Below are 19,875 nucleotides of genomic sequence, written 5' to 3'. Positions count from 1 at the left end.
TATTTCAAACGTTCATCATCAGCTAATTTCTTCAAAATTAATAACACAGACGACATATTATTGAACTTTAAATTACAGAAAATTGAACTGATCTAATTCGCTGGTAGTAACAGAGACCGTAGAAAGGCGTGTTGTCTCTCTTTAACTCATAGTGGACTGTGTCAGTCGGCTGGAGACTAGTCTTCACACATCAATCATTTCCCCCACTACCTAACTAATTGGGAAAACCCTCAACAACCAATTTGAAAGTGATTAAAAAATTATGGCAGTTATCATGTCCACAAGAAAGTGAAATATATAAAAACTTTTGAACTGGTGGTTTGTGGGGTCTGGGGGATGTGAAACGCTAAGATATGTAGAAATTTTCCCAAGTTGAATTTTTTTCCCAAGGAAGTCGAATCATGGCACCCATTACAATAGGTAGCTTTCTTATGAAATTACCTAAAACATGAATACAATTAAAATTTTTAATTTTATTTATATTTTATATTTATATATTTATATTTATATTTTATTTATATTATTTTTAATTATCAGCTTTGCATTTGAAACAACCATGTTTTTTCAATACTTTGACATTACTGTTTTTAGCCATTTGATTTAAGAATTTGTACAAACCAAAATATCAGAAAGTATAATTTTATAGATAAATAGCAATAACATTTATGGTACATTGAAGTGATTTTTTAGTATCTTGAATACTGTGTAATGTTTTAGTAGAATATCACTTTGGTTTATCACTAATAATTTTGATTAACAAATTAAAAGATAACTTTTTTTAAATATGTAATGAGAGATTCAAAAAGCATTAGCTCACAGAATCAGTAGTATGGCAATAATGCAAACACAATCTGAAACATATTCCAGAATTACACAACTTTTTAAGCATGGATTAACATAATTACAATGAAGACTGATTCATTACCTTTTTTCAGTCTCATAATTAGAGTTGTTAAAATACATTATCTTCTTTTTTACATTAAGTACCACAAAATTACAGTCTAAGTCAGTTTGTAACTATTGTAAATATATAATTTGCCTGTTTTATTTTGTTTTTATTTTATTATGTATGCTGATGACATCATTTCTATTCTTAGAGAGTCCATCTTAAAAGCAACAGTTTAATATTACATTTTTCCAATGTTAACTTTATACATTTCAAATTATAAATTTATTAGTTTTTAAATGTGATTCTTACTGAGCTTGTATTAATAACAAATTAAACAGTCTGTGCTGTAATATCTGTGTATGAAAAATGTGATTAACTTCAACTAGAAATTAATGACCAGCTATAATTTTTTAATTCTATAGTGAAATTATGGAATTATTGTTAGAGAAATAACTCCAGCTGCTGAAAATAATTTCAGATGCAAACATACATTAATACAATAATAGTAATTAGTCAGTAATGTTAAATGATGGTGCTGTTCTATTTTGGTTTAATATACTAAGTATATGTCATTTTGTATTTTGGCCATATTATTTGTAATTCTATATGAAATTGGTGACAGTAAAATTGTCAGTAATTAATTAAAATTTTGTTATTGTCAAAGCAGTGTGCAATAATATAACAGCTTTGTTTATTTTAATTATTTTCTTGTTTTATTTAATTAGTTATAGGTAGCAATGGAGGAGTCACATCAGCATCTGTTACAACAGTTAAAAATGACTGTAGAAGGTTTACTTATTACGCAACCAACAAATGTCTGGCATGTGTATGGCGGCCTTAACAGACTGTATTCGGTGCTGGAAAGAATTTTCAAACATGGATGTCGTGTTTATAATCAGGATGTGAGAATTTATTATAAATAATTTAATATATTATTAGTGTTTTAGAATTTATGATGTTTATTTTATTTGTCAGATAATAATCACAAACATTAAATGCAATTTTATGCAGAATGAAATGATTAAACAAATTAAAATTGTAAAGAAAATCCCTGAAAAACCTGCTTAAGGGACAAAACAGAAGTGATAAAAAAATTGAAAACTGAAGTTTGTTTGTTAAGCTGGATAAACAAGTACCTCTTCTTTTATGTAGCTTAAGTTTTTGGATAAATGGTTTTCTAATTATTATCTGGTATTTTTAAGTAGCAGCTATTTCAGCTATGAATGGCTGTGTTTGAAAATTATAAAATCATGAAATTTTTCTTTTAACAAACGTATGATATTTAGTATTGTGCCTCCAAGCAAGTCAGATGTGATGAAGAAAATGAGGGCTTACACATGAATTGTTTAAGGAGATTGTGGGAATAACTATATAACTTAGTTGATTGAGCAAAGCTAGACCCTCTTTCAGTCAATCTTTTGATTTTCATCTATTTGTAATGAAATTAAAATCAAATAATTTCTTTGAAAATTTTCTATTTCAAAATGAGGGCTGCTACCTTTACTAGACTGGGTGAAGGAGAAGTACTGTGAAGGAAGGACTTTCCATTACTAAGTTTGAAGTAGTTTACCAGTACAGTTTGAAGAGTTTCCATTACTAAGTCATTTCTGTATAACTGAATATTTGGTCTCCTCTTCTCTCTTTATATCACATACCATTCCCAGATTCCCAGTCTGCTTCTCAGCAGCTGTGCTATATATATATATATATATATTTTTTTTTTTACTTGTTTATTAACTTATCTTACACATGATTTTGTGAAAAACAACATCTCTTAAGACCATTCTCCTACAAATGTGTAGTGTTATGCATTATGCAATCTCCCTAGAAAGATTTTTGAGAAATAGATTGTTTGTCATTTTCTCATCAGACACCTTATTTAATTAATCCCAATTAAAAATTCTATTTTGTACTTTATTTTAGTTTAATTATTAAATTTCATTGTAGAGTTCAATTAGTTTAATTTAGAACAAAATGAGTCAGTACTACTCATGTAAACCATTAAGTGAAGTGATTGAATCTTATCATGTGCGTTTACAAATGCCTTGAAAAAGGTACTGTTAAACTAGATGCTATTCACTTTTTAATGAGTGCTGAATTGTTTCATTGGAAGGAAACTTGTGCTATAGTGGTATAGGAACAGCTGAACATGTGGCATTGTCCTGACTAAGCACACCTTTAGCTCAGAAAACAAAGTACTGCTCTCTTTATGTCAGAACCACTATAAGTAGTATTTCCTGAAATTTATAAAAATGTACAAAATATTATTTTGGTAGGCAAAACCTTCTCTTATGGCCCTTTTACTGAAATAGGTTTTTATTTTTTTGATTGTTTTCTTTATTTTTAGTGATACCTCGTACATACATGCTAATAAAAAAAAGTAATCAATCATTCAGTAAAAAAATTTGGGCCCAATTCTCCTTGATTAAAATGATGTTTTTTATATTAGAAATTAAGCAATACTAAAAGCTTAATCTAATCATATATATATTTTTTATCTTGTAACTAATTGTGCATTCTGTGATGCTGCTCTGATCAAGGTTTTATCAAGGTTTCTCATGATCTCTCCAGATAAATGTAGGAATAATAATAATAATTATTAATTGATAATTGTTTAGTGTTATAATTGAAATTTATCACAAAAAAATGTTTAATAATTATAAAATTCAGAAAGGGACTGTAAATTAAACTGAACTTTAATTGAACTGACTGAAATTTAAAAAGGGACTGTAAGCTCTATGTTTTGTAATTTTAAAAAGATTATATTAACATAAATTTGGTTCAGTTTTTAAAGAAAAAACCGGCAAATGGTTATATAATAACTGTGGGTTTTGCCTAAGGCAGATTTGTATTACAAGTATGCCATAGAGTTTTTATATATTATTTTATTATGCAATATATTAAGTACAGTTATGAAAAAGGTTAAAATGTTCAGTAAAAATGTGGGTTTGTTTTGACTCTCTTTGTCAAATGATATTTTTCTTTAAAAATTATGCAGTATTAAAAGTATAATTAAGAAAAAACAAATTCAAAATTTGTTGTAAAAATTTTAGGTTCCATTTGATTCTGTTGCCCAACATCAACTTGATATAACAACTTTAAAAACATTAAAGTTTCAGAAATTATTAAAATTATTAAGTCAGATCCCATTGGACTTTTTATTTTTTAAAAAGTCAGTGTTATTTTTAAAAAGTATTTTAAGTTCAGGTACCATTCAGCCTTGGTGTTTGGGAGTTAAAGGTTATTTTTTGGAGTAATTATTTATTTTAATAAGTTGGCTTAATTTAGTGTAATGTTATTCAGCAAGGCAAAAAAATAGTTATTGTTTACTACATTAAAGAGAATATGGTGATTGTGATGCCCCTTGTCCAATGGGATCAAAAGTCGCCAAAGCTGGGGTATATACCAATATGTACCCAAATATTTCTACCAAATTTCAACTGAAGCAAAAACTGTTTAGGAATAATTTCGAATATCCCTCATCCCTAAATCTGATTGACTTTTAAATAATAAGTGCTTTCATTACACTAAAGCTTAATTTTACACAATCACTGTACAAAAAGTCAAAAATAAAAAACAAATTGCAGAAACTAACCATTCTCCTTTTTTTAATTTTGTCCCAATTTTTATACCACCAATGCCTGTAACTTTTGTGTAACATTAATGTCTAGTTTATGTAACTTTTTTTTATATTTTTGGTGTAAGGGGTCTTGAAACATTGACATTTGCAAAAATGTCATTGATGATAGTAAAAGTTACTGAATGCATTTCATACAGAAAAAATGATAGATTCATAATTGCTTCCAGGATGAAACAGTAAATTATATTTCTTTCTCCCTAATGGTTATGCCTGTAATTGAATATCTTTGGAAGTAGCATCTTTGAATTGAAGGGTGTTCATAAGTTAAAATTCCTGAGTGAAAGCTATGTTTAGTATTGATTTTGTAGATCTTAAAAAATAATTGAGAATTATTGAATGAATGCATTACATTTTATGCTGTTGGAATTTTTCATGATTAAAATCTTAGCAGTTGGCACCACTACAAAAAATATATTCTAATGATTTTTATTTTTATAATAAAATCCTTTTTTTCTGAGAAAATGCGATAGTTAAAATTTTTTAGGCTAATTAATCTTTAGCAATGTACATTATTATAAAATTATTGATATATATCTTACTACTACCTGTTATTGATGCCTTATTACTTGTTTAATGTTAAATTCAAGAGTAAGATTCACATTTGTAATACCTATTAAATTAATTTTGTTCCTTCCAACTGTTTGAGTTTTAACATTTGTTAAAGTTTGGTTTGATATCAACATCTTATTATTTTTTTTATTAAATAAAAATTGGTTTAGCAAAATTTTGTGACAGAAACTGGATTTTTAATAACTCAGACTGGTTTAAAAATATTAGATTTGTAATGCCTTTTTTGAGAAAAATCATTCACAGAAAGCCTCATTTAATTAAATCAGTTAAGTGATTTTGAGTTAGTTTCTGAAGAAGTAACACTTCAGTGAAGAAGTAAAGAACCAAACTTTTTCTCTATTAAAACGCTCAATACTGTCTTTCCATATATCAGACCACAGTAAGTTACGATGGCAAATTTTGAAATTGCTCTTTATCCATTTTTGTAATTACATTAACAGAGGTGTTATAAACTTATTTAAAGAAATTTAATTTTTAAAACTTCTTTTTTAGATAATTAGCAAATTGTTTGTATCTCAGATTCAGTAATTATCTTAAAATTTCTAATTGTTTCTGTAAGTTTTTCCAATTTTTAGGAGAATATTAATTTTTATGGTAGAGTTTCAAATTTTTAAATTTTTATTCTTTCTTATAGAACCTGGTACCTTTTTCAGGGAGAACCAGACTGTTGGGTTTTTATACAAGGGTTGAGTTGGTTGCAGCCATCATTAGCCGCTTCTCCAACTTTTATTGGCGATTCAAACACTACACCTCATTCTCCCAACCGTCCTAAAGATAAAGCTAAAGCATGGCTATATAAAAGGTAATTTTTATTTTTTAGTTATTAAAAAATGTCTTATATTAATATTTTATTTTACAGTTCTAACTATAGATCTTAACTTAGTCTCATACCATATTCCTTACCTTAATTTATGAAAAATGTAGTATAGGTTTAAAAATTGATAATTTTGGGAAAATCTAAAAATGCATAATTGCAGGGAAAAAAATTGAGTAATTGGGAAAAATATTTTGATTTGAAAAATAAATCTATAAAAATGTAATAAATAAAATAATGTATTTTGTTAGACTCTACAGAGTGAGTCAAAAATATGAAAACCCCTCAACAACTTTAAAACTGTTCCTGATGAATACTTTAACTTTCAGGATAAGGTATTGGTCAACTAGTCTATCTTTTGAGAAGAAATAGAATTTCAACCCCTTCTTGGGGGATGGCCCAGGGGTTTTAACTCAAATATTTTAAATGGTAACACCCTTTGTGTGATAAATTATTTTAAAGGTGTCTTTAAGACAAGAAAAATGGTATAAATAAAATGTTGTGTGTACCCAAAATGGCAGTGGGATAAAACTTGGATTTTTTTTTTGGACCACATCATTTCAAACATTCAGAACATTAATGGCCCAAACTTCCAAAACATTTGGTTTCAACAAAATGATGCCCTGCCCTATTTCGGTCTTCAGGTACATGAAATTTTTAATTTATTTTTTCGTGGAAGCCATTGGTTGGATTAAATAGACTGGCCAGTAAGATCACCCGACTTGTCACCATTAGATTATTTATATGGGGCCACTTAAAATGTTTTGTTTAATGTAATAAGCTCAAAGATTTCAATGATTTACAAAAAGAATTTGAGAATCAGCATAAAATATCACTAGTGAATCAGTGAATAATTGATTTAAAACCGACTGGGATATTGTAAAAAAGAGAAGGACGACATTTTGAAGATTTATTAACATTAAATATAATAAGCAAACGGTTTGTTTAAATAAATAATCTCTTTTTAAAAAATTTATTCGATAATTTTCATTTAATAAAATTTTTATAAATTTATTTGTGATAACAGTTATCAATTTAATTTTTTTTTCAAAATCCAAATTTTATCCTGCCGCCATTTGGTTACAGACATTTTTACCAACTTTTTAATTATATCATCTTTCTTGTTTTATAGAGACCTTTAAAATTATGTATCACACAAAGAGTGTTACCATTTATTTCTCATCAAAAGGTGAAGTAGTTGACCAATACCTATTCCTAAAAGTTATATAATTCTACCTGGAATGATTTTAAACTTGTTGAGGGGTTTCCATACTTTTGACTCACTTTGTATATTTAAATAACATTAAAGATTGAAAAAATATGAGGTTTGATAAAAAAATAGACAGAATTTTAGTTTTCATAAAAAAAAAATCCATATTTATTCATCAATATTGATTTTATCAAAAAAGAACTTTCCTTCAAACAAAATACATTTTTTGCCAGAACTTTTTCCAATCTTTGAAGTACTTCTGGAATGCAGTTTTTAATAGTATGTTGTTTAGCTCTTTCGGCGACTGTCTTTATCTCTTCAATGTTGACAAAACATTGTTCTTTCATGTCCTCTTCAGCTTGGGGAATAGGAAGAAGTTATGAGGGCCATGTCTGGTGAATATGGAGGGGAGGCATCACAACGATGATGTTTTTGGCCAAAAATTCATGAACAAACAGTGAAGTGTGAGCAGGTGAATCCATAAATTGTTTTGCTACAAATTTGGACCTTTTCTTCAGATTGCTTCAATCCAGCAGTGTGGAACTTCCAGGTAGTACTCCTTTTTGATCGTATGACCTGGTACAAAACTCATGGTACACTAAGGTTTTGAAATCAAAGATCACAGTGATAAGAACCTTCACACTTGATTGAACTTGATGAGCGTTTTTGGTTTTGACTCTTCAGAAACCTTCCATTGGGACGATCGGGCCTTAGCCTTTTGACATCATACCCATATCCCATGTTTCATCACCAGTTATGACCATTTGAGCAGTTCTGGACCGTCATTCACTTCATTCAGCAATTCCTGAGCATTATTTGTTTGACACTGCTTTTGGTTGAAGTTCAACAATTTTGGAACAAATTTTGCTGCCACACATTTCATGCCCAAAACATCCAAAAAAATTTTATGAGCCAAATGATGTGCCAACATCATTCGCAACTTCTACGATAGTGATTCAGCGATTGTCCATAATTATTTTCTTAACTTTTTTGAAGTTGTCATCCGTTGTTGATGTGCTGGGACATCCAGGGTGCTCATTATCTTCAACATCTTCATGGCTCTCTTGGAAATGTTTACAACATTTGTTCACTTGTTTTACTCATAGAAGAATCATCAAAAGCTGCAGTCAACATTTCCAATTTGGTGTTGAACTTTTTTCCACTCTTAAAGAAAAATTTAATGCAAATACTTTGTTCCATTTTTTCCACAACTTAAAAATCACCGACCATATCAAAACATTTGTAACCTTTACGACAGCCAACAATAAACTAAGTATCCAATATGGTTACCTATGTAAATATACATTAGAGACAAGTGTACCAACACAACTAAAAAGTTGTGACAATTAAGAGTTATACAGCCAGGAAATTAAAAAATTCACATATTTTTTGATCAAACCTCATATCTTAAATACAATCTTATAAACATAATCAGAATATCCTGATTTTACTTGTTAAACTTATTGTTCAAATAAATTTGAATTGTTTTCTTTGCAGTGTTGCGACAAACATGTTACACATGTATGCACATCAGTTTCTTTTTATGTTTTAAATGCATTTTTAAAAAGATTTTCTAAATTTAAAATTCTGCTCTACTATATCTCAGAAAATGTATGTTTTTTAATTTTAATGAATTACGTCTAATTTCTTGAAAAACTAAAATAAGTAGTTCTTTAAGGGGTTACTTTTAGGAAACTACTATTTTAGAGGGTTTAATTTTCATTGCAAGAAAAAATATTTGTTGCAAAATATTTAGTGGAAATTTTTCAGACAAGATTTTGGTTAGAGCCGCTGTTGATGGCTTATCTCCACATGGTGTCCTTGCAAAACTGGTTTTCAAAAGGAAAATGATGAAATGAATTTTGAAAATTATGCAATTTACAATTCTAGTCTAGAATCCTACAGAAAATTATTAACAATTTTCTTAGCATGATTGTCAAATTATTTGAAAATAAAAGTATTTCAGGTGGTAATCCTTTGGGAAAATCCACCGATGTTAAAGTGGTTCAAGAGGGCATGGATTCTGAAGAGTCTAACCAACATGCTATTGTCAAGAGTTCAGAATCTCTTTGAAAACCCTAAAAGTAGAATTTAAAGTAAACAAAATTATTTTTTGTTGGAGTGAATAATGTAAATTCTATTTTAAAAATGATAAACTGAAAGAAATCTTAAAAGCTTTATATGTATGTAAAATCTCCATTTTAACAATCCAGGAAATGATATAGTTAGATTGTAAGCTATTTCAAATCTGAAGAATATAGAATTCAGAAGGAAAACCAAACAAAATATGTATATGTCAATTCCACTACTTGGAACTCCATTTATTATAAACAAAAATGTCTAAATTCTGTAATAAATTTTGAATCTCCTTCTAACAGAGTCTTCTTGTTAATAATAAAGTTTGGAAACAAAATATTTACTTTATCAATATCCTCATGCTCCAATTTTCAGAGTAACATAAAAAGTTTGGTTGGAGATTTCAATGTTAAAGTAGATAAAGAGAAAAAATTTCTAAAATTGCCAGAAAATATTCAGCCCACAAAAGATCCAACGAAAATGATGACAAATGTATTGATAGTAAACTCAGAAAATGTTATTACTTAAAATTAATGTCCATACATTGTATGAGATTTCCTAAAAACTTTAAAAAATGTGGAACTTTCCAAATGTAAATTTGATTTGCTCTACCTTTTGTAAAAACTTCAAAGAAATAATAAATGTTAAATTCAAAATGGAGTGAAAATAGATATGGGCCATTACTTAATGAGAATAAAAGAAAGTTTATTTTAAATAGAAAATGAGCAACTCCCAAAAGAATATATAACTATAAATATAAGAATTGAAACTAAAGAAAAAAAATTTAAATAATTCCCCTATTTGTGCAGAATATCTTAAAGAATCAAAGATGTAGCAGTAAAACAATCTTTCTAGTCACTAAGTAGAAACATACGAGGTGTGGCTATTAAATAACGAGTCTAATGCTGTAAAATATTTTATTTTAAATTTGTACATTTAGTTATTGTTCCCTTCAATATACACACCTCCTCTATCCCTACAATGCTCTAGGTGAATTTTTCATTGTTCAAAACACTGCTGGAAGTCTTCTTCGGTGAGCTCTTTCATGATGCGTGCCACTTTTTCTTTCACAGCTTCAATGGTCTGGAATGTTGTTCCTTTTAATGCAGATTTGACCTTGGGAACAGATAAAAGTCACATGGTGCTAGATCAAGCGAATAAGGTGGATGGTCTAACACTGGGATGTTATACTTGGTTAGAAATGTCTTGACAGACAATGCAGTGTGAGCCGGTGTCTTGTCCTGATGAAGAACCCATGACTTGCTCTTCCACAATTGGGTCGTATTTTTCTTATTTTTTCATGGAGTTGAGCAAGGACCTTGAATAAAGACAAGAATAGTTAACTGATAGTCAGATTGGATCAGATTACCAGTTTTTTCAATATTTTTATTTGTTTTTGACGTGGAAGGGCGACCCAGGCGAACATCATCTTTAGAGTTTTCTCGACCATCTTGGAAATGCTTAAACCTCTCAAAAACCCTGTTCATATGCTAAACATTCATCGTCATACACTTTTTTTTTTTTTAATAAAAAATAAGTTTCAGTAGTGGTTTTTACCAAGTTTCATATGAAATTTTACAATCTTTTGTTCTAATTTTTATTAGAGCAAACACTTATCATTTTTTCAGCAAAACAAAATAATAGATGTTATCCAAATGAAGGCCACGGCCAGGCTAATGTGTCTACAGAAACTGGTGTGGCAATAATTGAAATAGAAGGCTTCATGCTACACAGCTGTTGGTCATACGAATTTGGCAGATGTACAGGTTTTCTGTAGTAGCATTAGTCTTGTTATTTAATAAGAGAGCACACACCTTTGAAAAGGTGTGTGCTCTTACCAAAAATCTGGACGACTTTGTGAACTTAAAAAAAAAAATAGCAAAATTTTAAGAAACAAAAATCAAACGCTTAAAAAACAAACAAGACTTTTACCACACATTTAAATATTAATTAGCACTACCAAGCTCTTATGTTTTAAAAATTAAAGCGGGATATTAATGCATTACAAGAAAGAGAATTCTAAACCTTTGGCAAAATATTTTGTAAAATTATTAAATTTCAACCCTTCCAAAAGAAAGGATAAAAACAAATGATCTGAAAGAAATTTTACCAGATTCTCTACCTCTCAAAGGATGAAAATAAAGAAATAGAAAACCTTAAGAATAAGGCATCTGGCGAGCATACCATACCAGTGAAACTTATAAAAATATATCCCAGAAGAAATACTCCAAAATTTCAAAAAATTATTTCCAAATTTATGGGAAACATAAAAAATTCAAGTTGAATGGAAATCAGCTTTCCATTCAATCACCTGTTTGAAATAAGTTTAGTATTCTCCATGGATGTTAACCAGAAGTATAATCAATAGTGATGAAACTACTCAAAAACAACAGAGTGCCTGGGATTGATGGAGTAGCAGCTAAAGCGTGTAAAGCAGCTGGTGATATCCTTGTCAATCGCATACAGTCACTACTACAGCTAGTATGGCGAACGGAGAAAATTCCTACAGCATGGAAACAAGTGATTGTTATACTGATACTAAAGAAGGGTGACAATTGCGAATGCAAAAGCTACCGTGGCATAAGCCTCTTATCGATAACTGGGAAAGTTTTTATTAGAATTATTCAAAGTCAACTACAGAAACATTTGGAGCAACATCTAGAGAAGCGTCTTGAGAGGCTGGTTTTTGCCCAATTAGAAGCTGCTGTGATCATATTTTCAGTCTCAGAGAAATTTTGAAAAGCAAATTTGCTGCGGGAAGCAGTCATTGTATTCATAGATTTCAAGGTGGCATTTGATAGCATCATTGGCCAGTATTATGGGCTGCACTCAAGTCTGAACTTGTGCCTGCTAACTTGTGAGTACCTTCAGACTACTCACAGAAATGTACAGTGTGTCTAGCAGCTGCATATGCATCCATAATGATTTGATGGATGGTTCTGCAGGTCTGATGGATTTCCAATACAAACTGGTGTAAGGCAAGGCTGTGTCATCTTGCCCTTACTATTCAATACTGTTATTAATGCAATTATGCGGAAAGCCTTCAATGGCCAATGTGGTATCCAATACGGCAAAAATGGCTATGTGACGGATCTAATGTTTGCCGATGATAGCACTATATTTTCAGATGATGAGCCCAAGACGACAAGGCATCCTGTATGACATTGCGAGTGCAGCACAGCACAGCCATACAGTCTCAAAATTAATGCTGAAAAAACCAAGGTTCTAATGACTGATGGCTCACCATCTGCTGTTTACCTGGCTGGAATACAGATTAAGCAGGTTGACAATTTCAAATACCAGGATAATTAATCCAAGAAAATAAAATTTCGTTATCTGCAGAAATCTGCAGCAGGATTGGCCAGGCAACTGCTGCCTTCCAACCAATGGACTGCTGCCTATGGAGGAAAAATTGTAACCTTGAAGACTAAGATCCAATTGTTCTGTGCACTCATATTACCAGTCTTGCTGATGGATCAGAAACATGGATACTACTGAAAGATGACCTAAACAAATTTCAAGTGTTCCAAACGCGATGCGTGTGGGAAATACTGGGTGTATCACTGTGTGATCATCTGTGAAATCATTCAATCAGGCTGAAATGTAATGAACAATTTACAATTGAACTCGAAATACAAAAGTGTGGGCTGCAGTGGTTTGGGGCTGTATGCCAAATGCATGAATACTGACTTCCATACCATCTCCTATAGAGACAATGACCTGCACAGTGGAAGATCTAATGAACCGCGTTAAAGATGTTATTTAAACATGGGTTAAAAAAATTGAGGATGATCTAATACTCCAGAGACTAAATCTCTGACGCAAGTAAGTAGCTGACGCAAAACTCGCAGCTACTATCTGGAAACATTGGAAAAATATTGTACACAATACTCATTTTCCAGCGACACCCACACAGTTTACTTTACACACTTTACCCATTCTCGCCCATATGTTTATTAAGGGATTAAAAAAGAAGAAGAAGAATCAGAGAAGTACTAATAAACACAACTTTTGAAGTTACATTTTTAAGCAAAATTTCTTATACTTTTTCCATAAAAAAATGGAGTAAGACAGTATGATGAACTTTTACAATGGTTTTCAATCTTCTTAGAAATATTTATCCATGAGTGGTGAAACAAATAATGTAAAGAACAAAACAGTACCCTCCTAAAGATTGGCATAGGAAAATGATGTATTCCTGTACAAAGAAGAACATTACACCTTTGCAGATGATTTGGTTATTTTGTTGGATGTTCCCGCAGTAGCAGTAGAACAGCTGAAAGAAACAGCGGAAAGAATAGCCCTAAAAACATCTTTGGAAAAAACATAATATATGACAAATATCAAGATTGCTTCAACCTTTTTAAAAATGAGGTTTAGAAAAATTAGAAAAAAAACATTTAAATACCTTGGAGAAACTATTGAATAGAAAGCAAGCTAAAAATAACCTTAAAAATCAGACAAACAAGGTGGAATTGTCTATTGTCTTTCCAAAAACATATTCAGCACAAAATCTTTCGTTACAAATACAAAATTAAGGCGTTTGAATACATTGATTTGCCCAGAAGCCTTGTATGTTGCAGAATGTAAGAAAATATGTTTTATATAACACATATTTATTTGATCTACAAGGATTTTTTAAAAGAAATCAAAAAGAAAGAAAAGAAATTAAGGAAAATATTTGGTTTTATAAAAGATGACAATATATATATAAACTCCGTCCACCACAAAGTGCTATACCAGAGATTTAAAGGAATAACAGAAATAATGCAGAAGGGAGATTGGGTTTCATAGGCCGCATTTTAAGGATGAGTTTTACAGAATTGCCAAGAAAACTATCCTCGTTTTATCTAGAAAGAAAAAATGAAAGCACATATTCTGATAAAGTTAAGAAAGATTTAATTAAACAGGGCAGGAATAGAAAATTTTATCTTATAAAATCAGAAATTAATAAAGAACAGATAAAAAGACATTTCAGGATAAAGAGTTTTCTGTAAGAAGAAATTCGAAAACAAAAAAGAGTGATAAAAGAATCATAAAAAGGTAAACTTGAAAAATACTTAATGGGAAAGGAAGTGGAAGGACAGTAAGAAAAGTGTTAAATTTTAACCTAGTTAGTCTAAAAAGAACTATTTTTAATAGTTCAGAATTAAGAAACATGTGTACATTATGTGTATCAAAACAAAAAAATTGATTACTTTTTATAAATCTAATTTACTCTATTGATAATACTGTTATATTTGTTTCATTTTTCAGTCTGGAATCTCATAGTTTGTCTCAGAAGTTAGCATGGTTATTAACAGATAGAGAACATCTCTCATCATGTTTTAAATCAAATGCATTCCTTTGCCAGGAAAAATATAGTGAAGCTACATTAATTTGCTTACAGGCTGTTGAGCAAAACCAGTTGTCATTATTAACAGACATAGATCCCAGTTTAGTAAGTAATCTTCATATAAAAATAAGAATGTTTTCAAGTTTGTATAAGTATAAGTATGTATGTATTTTTATATGATTGTATTGATGTGCAAGTGTAAAACTCAATACTACTGCCAAAGTGATTATTGAACTTGAGGATAGTTGTAGGCTTATATTTATTCAGACAACACCTTCATTAGGTGAGCAGTAAAGGTTATACATTGAATGAAGCTTACACCATTATTTTTCATATGTTAATATTGTAATTTGCTGGCTAATCATGTTATGAAACAAACAGATATTAAGATTTCTGTGAGTAAAATTAAAAAAAAAACAGAAATGTTGTTTTGATGTTTCATTTATTAAAACCATGTAAATTATTAAAATATCAGTTGTGTAAGAACATTTTATTCTACCATAATTTTCATCGGCAAGTTAGCAGTGTAATTTTACATACTGTGCACTTTGTGTTCTGTAAAAGTAATTAAAGTTGTCAAGGCGTTAAAAGTTAACTATGGAAAAATTTCCATTTAAAATATATCTCCTAAAGGAGATTCCCCATCTCCTAAAAGGCAATTAATGCCCTTTATTTTTAATACTGTAAACATATATGCTTCAAGGATGATAATTAATTCTGTTAGATTGTAATTTTAAAAATCTGCTAGGATAAATTTTTTTTAATTATTTAATTTAATTAAAATTTTTTTTTTGTTATAAGAATTTATGGGAAATGCTGTATCTATATTTATAATTTTTCTGAATTATGATCTTAAATTTAAGTCATTTCCAGCTCAGGGTGATGAGACAGTGCCATTAATTTAATGGAGATGAAAATTGTAAAGAAAGTACAGGGTGGATTTGACATTTTTAACATAGAATTTGGCAACTTGAAATTGAAGGAAAAAATTATCAACAAATATCCCAGTGGCAAATAAATTTATTCAACAATTTCATGATTTTTAGAAAGATTATGACGAACACTTTGTAATACTTTTGTAATAGTATAATACTTATAATGTTGACAAAAAGAGCCTTGAATGGAATGCTCTTTCTTAGAAAACTAGTTTCCTGCAAAGAAGAATCAGCTCCAGGCTACAAAATATCTAAAGAAGATTGACGTCAGTTAGTGGTTTTGAAAGTGGAGATTACCGATAAAACTTTTTGTTCTGACTGGCAAATCAGAAAGACCACATGCTTTTAAAGGTGTGTGAATTGTTCCAATTACCTAAAAGCCAGAAGGAAATATGAATGACTTGTAAATTTTTTCAGATTGGTATAATAGTTACTTAATATAAGAAGTTAAAAAATACCAACAGATTATGGATAAAAATGGAAACGTTCTTTTGATGTTAGATGATGTACCTATTTAGCATTATCCTTTAGCAGCATGCTTCTTAGAAAGAGAGGATGGAAAACTCAAAGTTCTGTTTCTACCTTCAAACGTTAGATACATTTTACAACTAATGGATCAAGAGGTTATCGTTTCTCTGAAATACCGTTACTGCAAACAGTTAATGAAAACATTCTTTTAGCTGATGGTGTAAGCAGCACGATTAAGATGATCAGAGATATTAATTTAAAAGACTGCTGTTATACATGGTAGCTGATGCATGGCATTTTGTTAAAAGCAATAACATTGGCAACAGTGTGGAATAAAATAATGCCTAGAGAGACTGATGAAATTGCATCATGAAGGTGTTGAAAATATAGCAAAATTTACTGAAGAGATAACAGGCTGTATAGACTACAAATTTGGCAATGTTGATGGATCATCAGTGTGGTAACGATCAAGGGTAAAAAATGTTGAACAATGATACATCATAGAGGGAGGCCGTATGAAAAGATGGATCAGCTAGCAGCTGAAGAAGAAGGTGACAACTTGCACCCAGGGTCATCACATGAGAAAGTTCATAAATATTTGTCTATTGCTATGGACTCGTTGGAGCAACAAAAAGAATGTGATAGTACACAGATTCTTTGTACAAACCAATTATGTGATTTTGCAGCTCATAAACGAAAATCATCATTGAAGCAAATACAGATTCCAGATTTTTTTATAGTGTTTTTAAAGGTACATTTTGATTAACAACTGCCACTAAGTTTTATTTCATTAGATTTATCATACTGTAGTTTTTTTTGATATTTTATAATTTTTAAGAAATTGTATTTTTATTACCCACAGTAACTTAACTCAAATTCTCTTCAATATGTTTTTTGTATGTTTTTTAAGAAGTTTTCTAAATTACATTTTTTATAAAATTTTAAGGTAGTAAATTTTAACTTCTTTCAGATAATTTTTGTAAATTCTGATTCTTTTATTAGCAAATTGCTACTAATTTGATTTTCTAATGCGTTACTGTATCTGCTTTTTATTACTTTGTATGCATCTATGTTCTGAGTATCATTTTTATTTTACTGAAATTATTTTTATATATTTTTGTATTTTTATTCAGTTTGATAATCATTAAACATTAGAATGATATGTCTAGTTCGTATAATAAACCTTTCTTCAATTTTCCAATTATCTGGAATTTTTGATTTCCTGATTTGGTTTTACAAATGTCAATCCAGGTAATCAATGTTCCACTGCAATGGACAATGTAAAATAGATTACATAACTCTAAACAGTTTACAAAACTCAAAGTGTATACATAACTCTCTTCTAGATAAATCTCAAGTTTTATTAAATTATTTTAGCGTTAAATATTCCACTTTATTTATTATGCCTTTATAAATGTTTACACATTTTAATTTTTGTTGAAAAACTTGTTACTGAAAATTAATTGTATTTTAAGGAGGGAGCTATGAATTTGTTGAAAAGGTTCGTACAGCTAAAATTAAATGAAAATAGACATGAAATAAATTGATGGTAAAAAAGTTCATATTTTAACAATTAACTATTTTAGTCAGTCAAGTCAGTGCAGTCAGTGGCTTGGCTAGTGTGTGACTGGTTTAAACCCTTGTGGGATAGAGAACATTACATACATACTATTCATTACATTCACTATTTTTGTTTTTGTATCTCCTCACCAGCAATAATTTCTTTTTCCAGGCAGTGTTAGTACATTTCCTCTTGCTTTACTATTTTTGTAATTAAAATTATACTTTTCACACAGGTTTTTGTAGCACTTACTTATTTTAATGCATAGTAATTGTAATGATTATTTTTTTGAGAAGTCTTGATTTTTTTTAACTAATTTGCTTTTGTAAGTTCTAACAGATCTTTCTTAATTTGTTATGAAATATTGACTTTTTGTTGTATTATTATTTTAAATTGTTTGTTAGAATAATTATTATAATCTAATACTAAATAATTTTTATGATTATAAATTTAGATCTGCATTTAGGAGACTACATTTTATTTATTTATTTTTGAAGTTACATGCATCAGCTACTATGGTCATTTAGCCCAAAGACCGTTTTTTGGGCTTAATATTGAAGTAACTATATTTTTTAAATACACCATTATTAGACCTTTAGAATGCTACCATAATTTGAGGAATTTTAATTTAAGAAATTTTCACCTATCTTACACTTTTGTTAGTTGGTGCTTTAAAATCATAAATTTATTTAGGTTAAGTTTAATGAAAAATTTTTCTGTCAAAAGTAAATTCTTTTACAAAAAAACATGTTTGTTTAGTATTTACATTTTCTTGTTAAAAAATTGGTTTCACAAGTTGCTTATTATGTTTTTTAACAGCCTTGATTATAAATTTTGATTTGTTTTATATATCATATACCGATCTCTGATTTGCTATGACTATGGTTTTTTTTTTTAATTTTTGAGTAAAAGGTGGCAGAAAGAGCAAATGTAGACAAATCCTTGCCAATTTTATTTTAAATATGATTAAGTATGAAATATAATTTGTTATGAAATATTGACTTTTTGTTGTATGATTATTTTAATATGTTTGTTAGAATAATTATTATAATCTAATACTAACTGTATTAACTGTTATTATAACTGTTAATACCATTTCAATTTTGCTCCGAGTTAGGGGTGATTGTTACTATGAATTGTTTGATTTTCTTAGTTATGATAGTGCAAAGTTTTAAATAGAATTTTGATGTTTGTTGACAGTATTTACTGAAGTGGAATGTTGGGAAATCACATCGAAGGTGTGCATCATTTCCTGATGGAATAAGGATGATTAGAGAAGCAGATAAAAGTAATACAGAAACTAAAAAAGAATCTAATCGTCAGATAGATGTCAATCCAGCATATGTATCTTCTTCTTTATCTTCGTGCAAGTCATGTGTCACCAATTCAAATAAAACAGATCAGATGAGTAGTGTTAAAAAAAATATTTTTTTTATTCATAAGCCATGGCAGAGTTTACCTTGTTTATCAGACATTAGTCGAACATGTAATGATGAGAAACCTGCTGTTTCACTAAAAAATAAATGTAGAACTCAACCTTCATCACCTGCTATTACACCCTTAACTAGAGTAGTTAGAATAAATAGTGAACGTTTATCAAATAGTGGTCAAAGTAAAGAAGAAAAGATATCTCCAAGTGTCCTTAAAATTGATTACAAAGAATTGCAGAAGAATGATTTTCCTAGTAAAATTAGCTCAAAATGTAAATTAAAAAGTAGTAAAAATAATGATATTATATTTATGAAAGATGTTCCGAAGAGTGATCCAGTGCCTATAGAAATTGCTTGTTCAAGACTTTCTTCAGTGGTTTCTCCTAGATGTAGTGGTTCCAGTGGGGGGTGTGATTCTTTTGTGCCTAAACAAGTAGAACGTAAATTAACAAAGAAAAAAAAGAAAGAGTGCCAGAAGTTGTTTAATGTTCCCCACAGTATATGGGAAGAATCAGATGATCATTCGCATTCAGTTGATATTAAACATTCAACTGTTAAAGCTAATATCAGATCTAACTCTAAGACAGCAGTGATAAGATCAGCACCAGAACAACGCTGGAAAGTTACTAGAAAGAAAAGCTTTATTGAAGATGGAGGTAATAGTGTACAGCCTATGTCAACAAGGTATTTTCCTAGGCCGACTCAAGGTCAAAGTTTGGCTAGCTTCCTTTCATCATCTCAGTTCACCAGAGCAAATGCAGAGCTTGATAGAGAAAATGCCCATTTTAGTATATCTGAGGCCATCATTGCTGCTATTGAACAAGTAAGTTTATTTCAATTGTTTTTATTAAAATCATTTGGTTAAAAGTTTCATCTTTTCAGTTATTAAGTATTATTATACATTTTATCAGAAATTTTTTTAGATTATGTTTTAGAAATATGTTTTG

General features: G+C 29.5%; 1 protein-coding gene across 2 annotated transcripts in view; it reads left to right on the top strand.

The window, feature by feature from the left end:
- Rubicon (run domain Beclin-1-interacting and cysteine-rich domain-containing protein rubicon) overlaps positions 1-19,875 on the top strand; it is a 66,200-nt gene that overhangs the window by 13,825 nt on the left and 32,500 nt on the right. For both annotated transcript variants that reach the window (XM_075358595.1, XM_075358593.1), the window contains 4 exons: positions 1,615-1,791; positions 5,753-5,901; positions 14,456-14,639; positions 18,699-19,751. In XM_075358595.1, the coding sequence (XP_075214710.1) occupies positions 1,627-1,791; positions 5,753-5,901; positions 14,456-14,639; positions 18,699-19,751 (1,551 nt within the window). In that variant the 5' untranslated portion in view covers positions 1,615-1,626. The remainder of the gene's footprint in view (positions 1-1,614; positions 1,792-5,752; positions 5,902-14,455; positions 14,640-18,698; positions 19,752-19,875) is intronic.

This window comes from Lycorma delicatula, chromosome 2 (assembly GCF_047948215.1).
Source record: "Lycorma delicatula isolate Av1 chromosome 2, ASM4794821v1, whole genome shotgun sequence".
NCBI lineage: Eukaryota > Metazoa > Arthropoda > Insecta > Hemiptera > Fulgoridae > Lycorma > Lycorma delicatula.
Note: the sequence above shows the minus strand (reverse complement) of the source record. Positions and strands in the feature narration are given on the sequence as shown.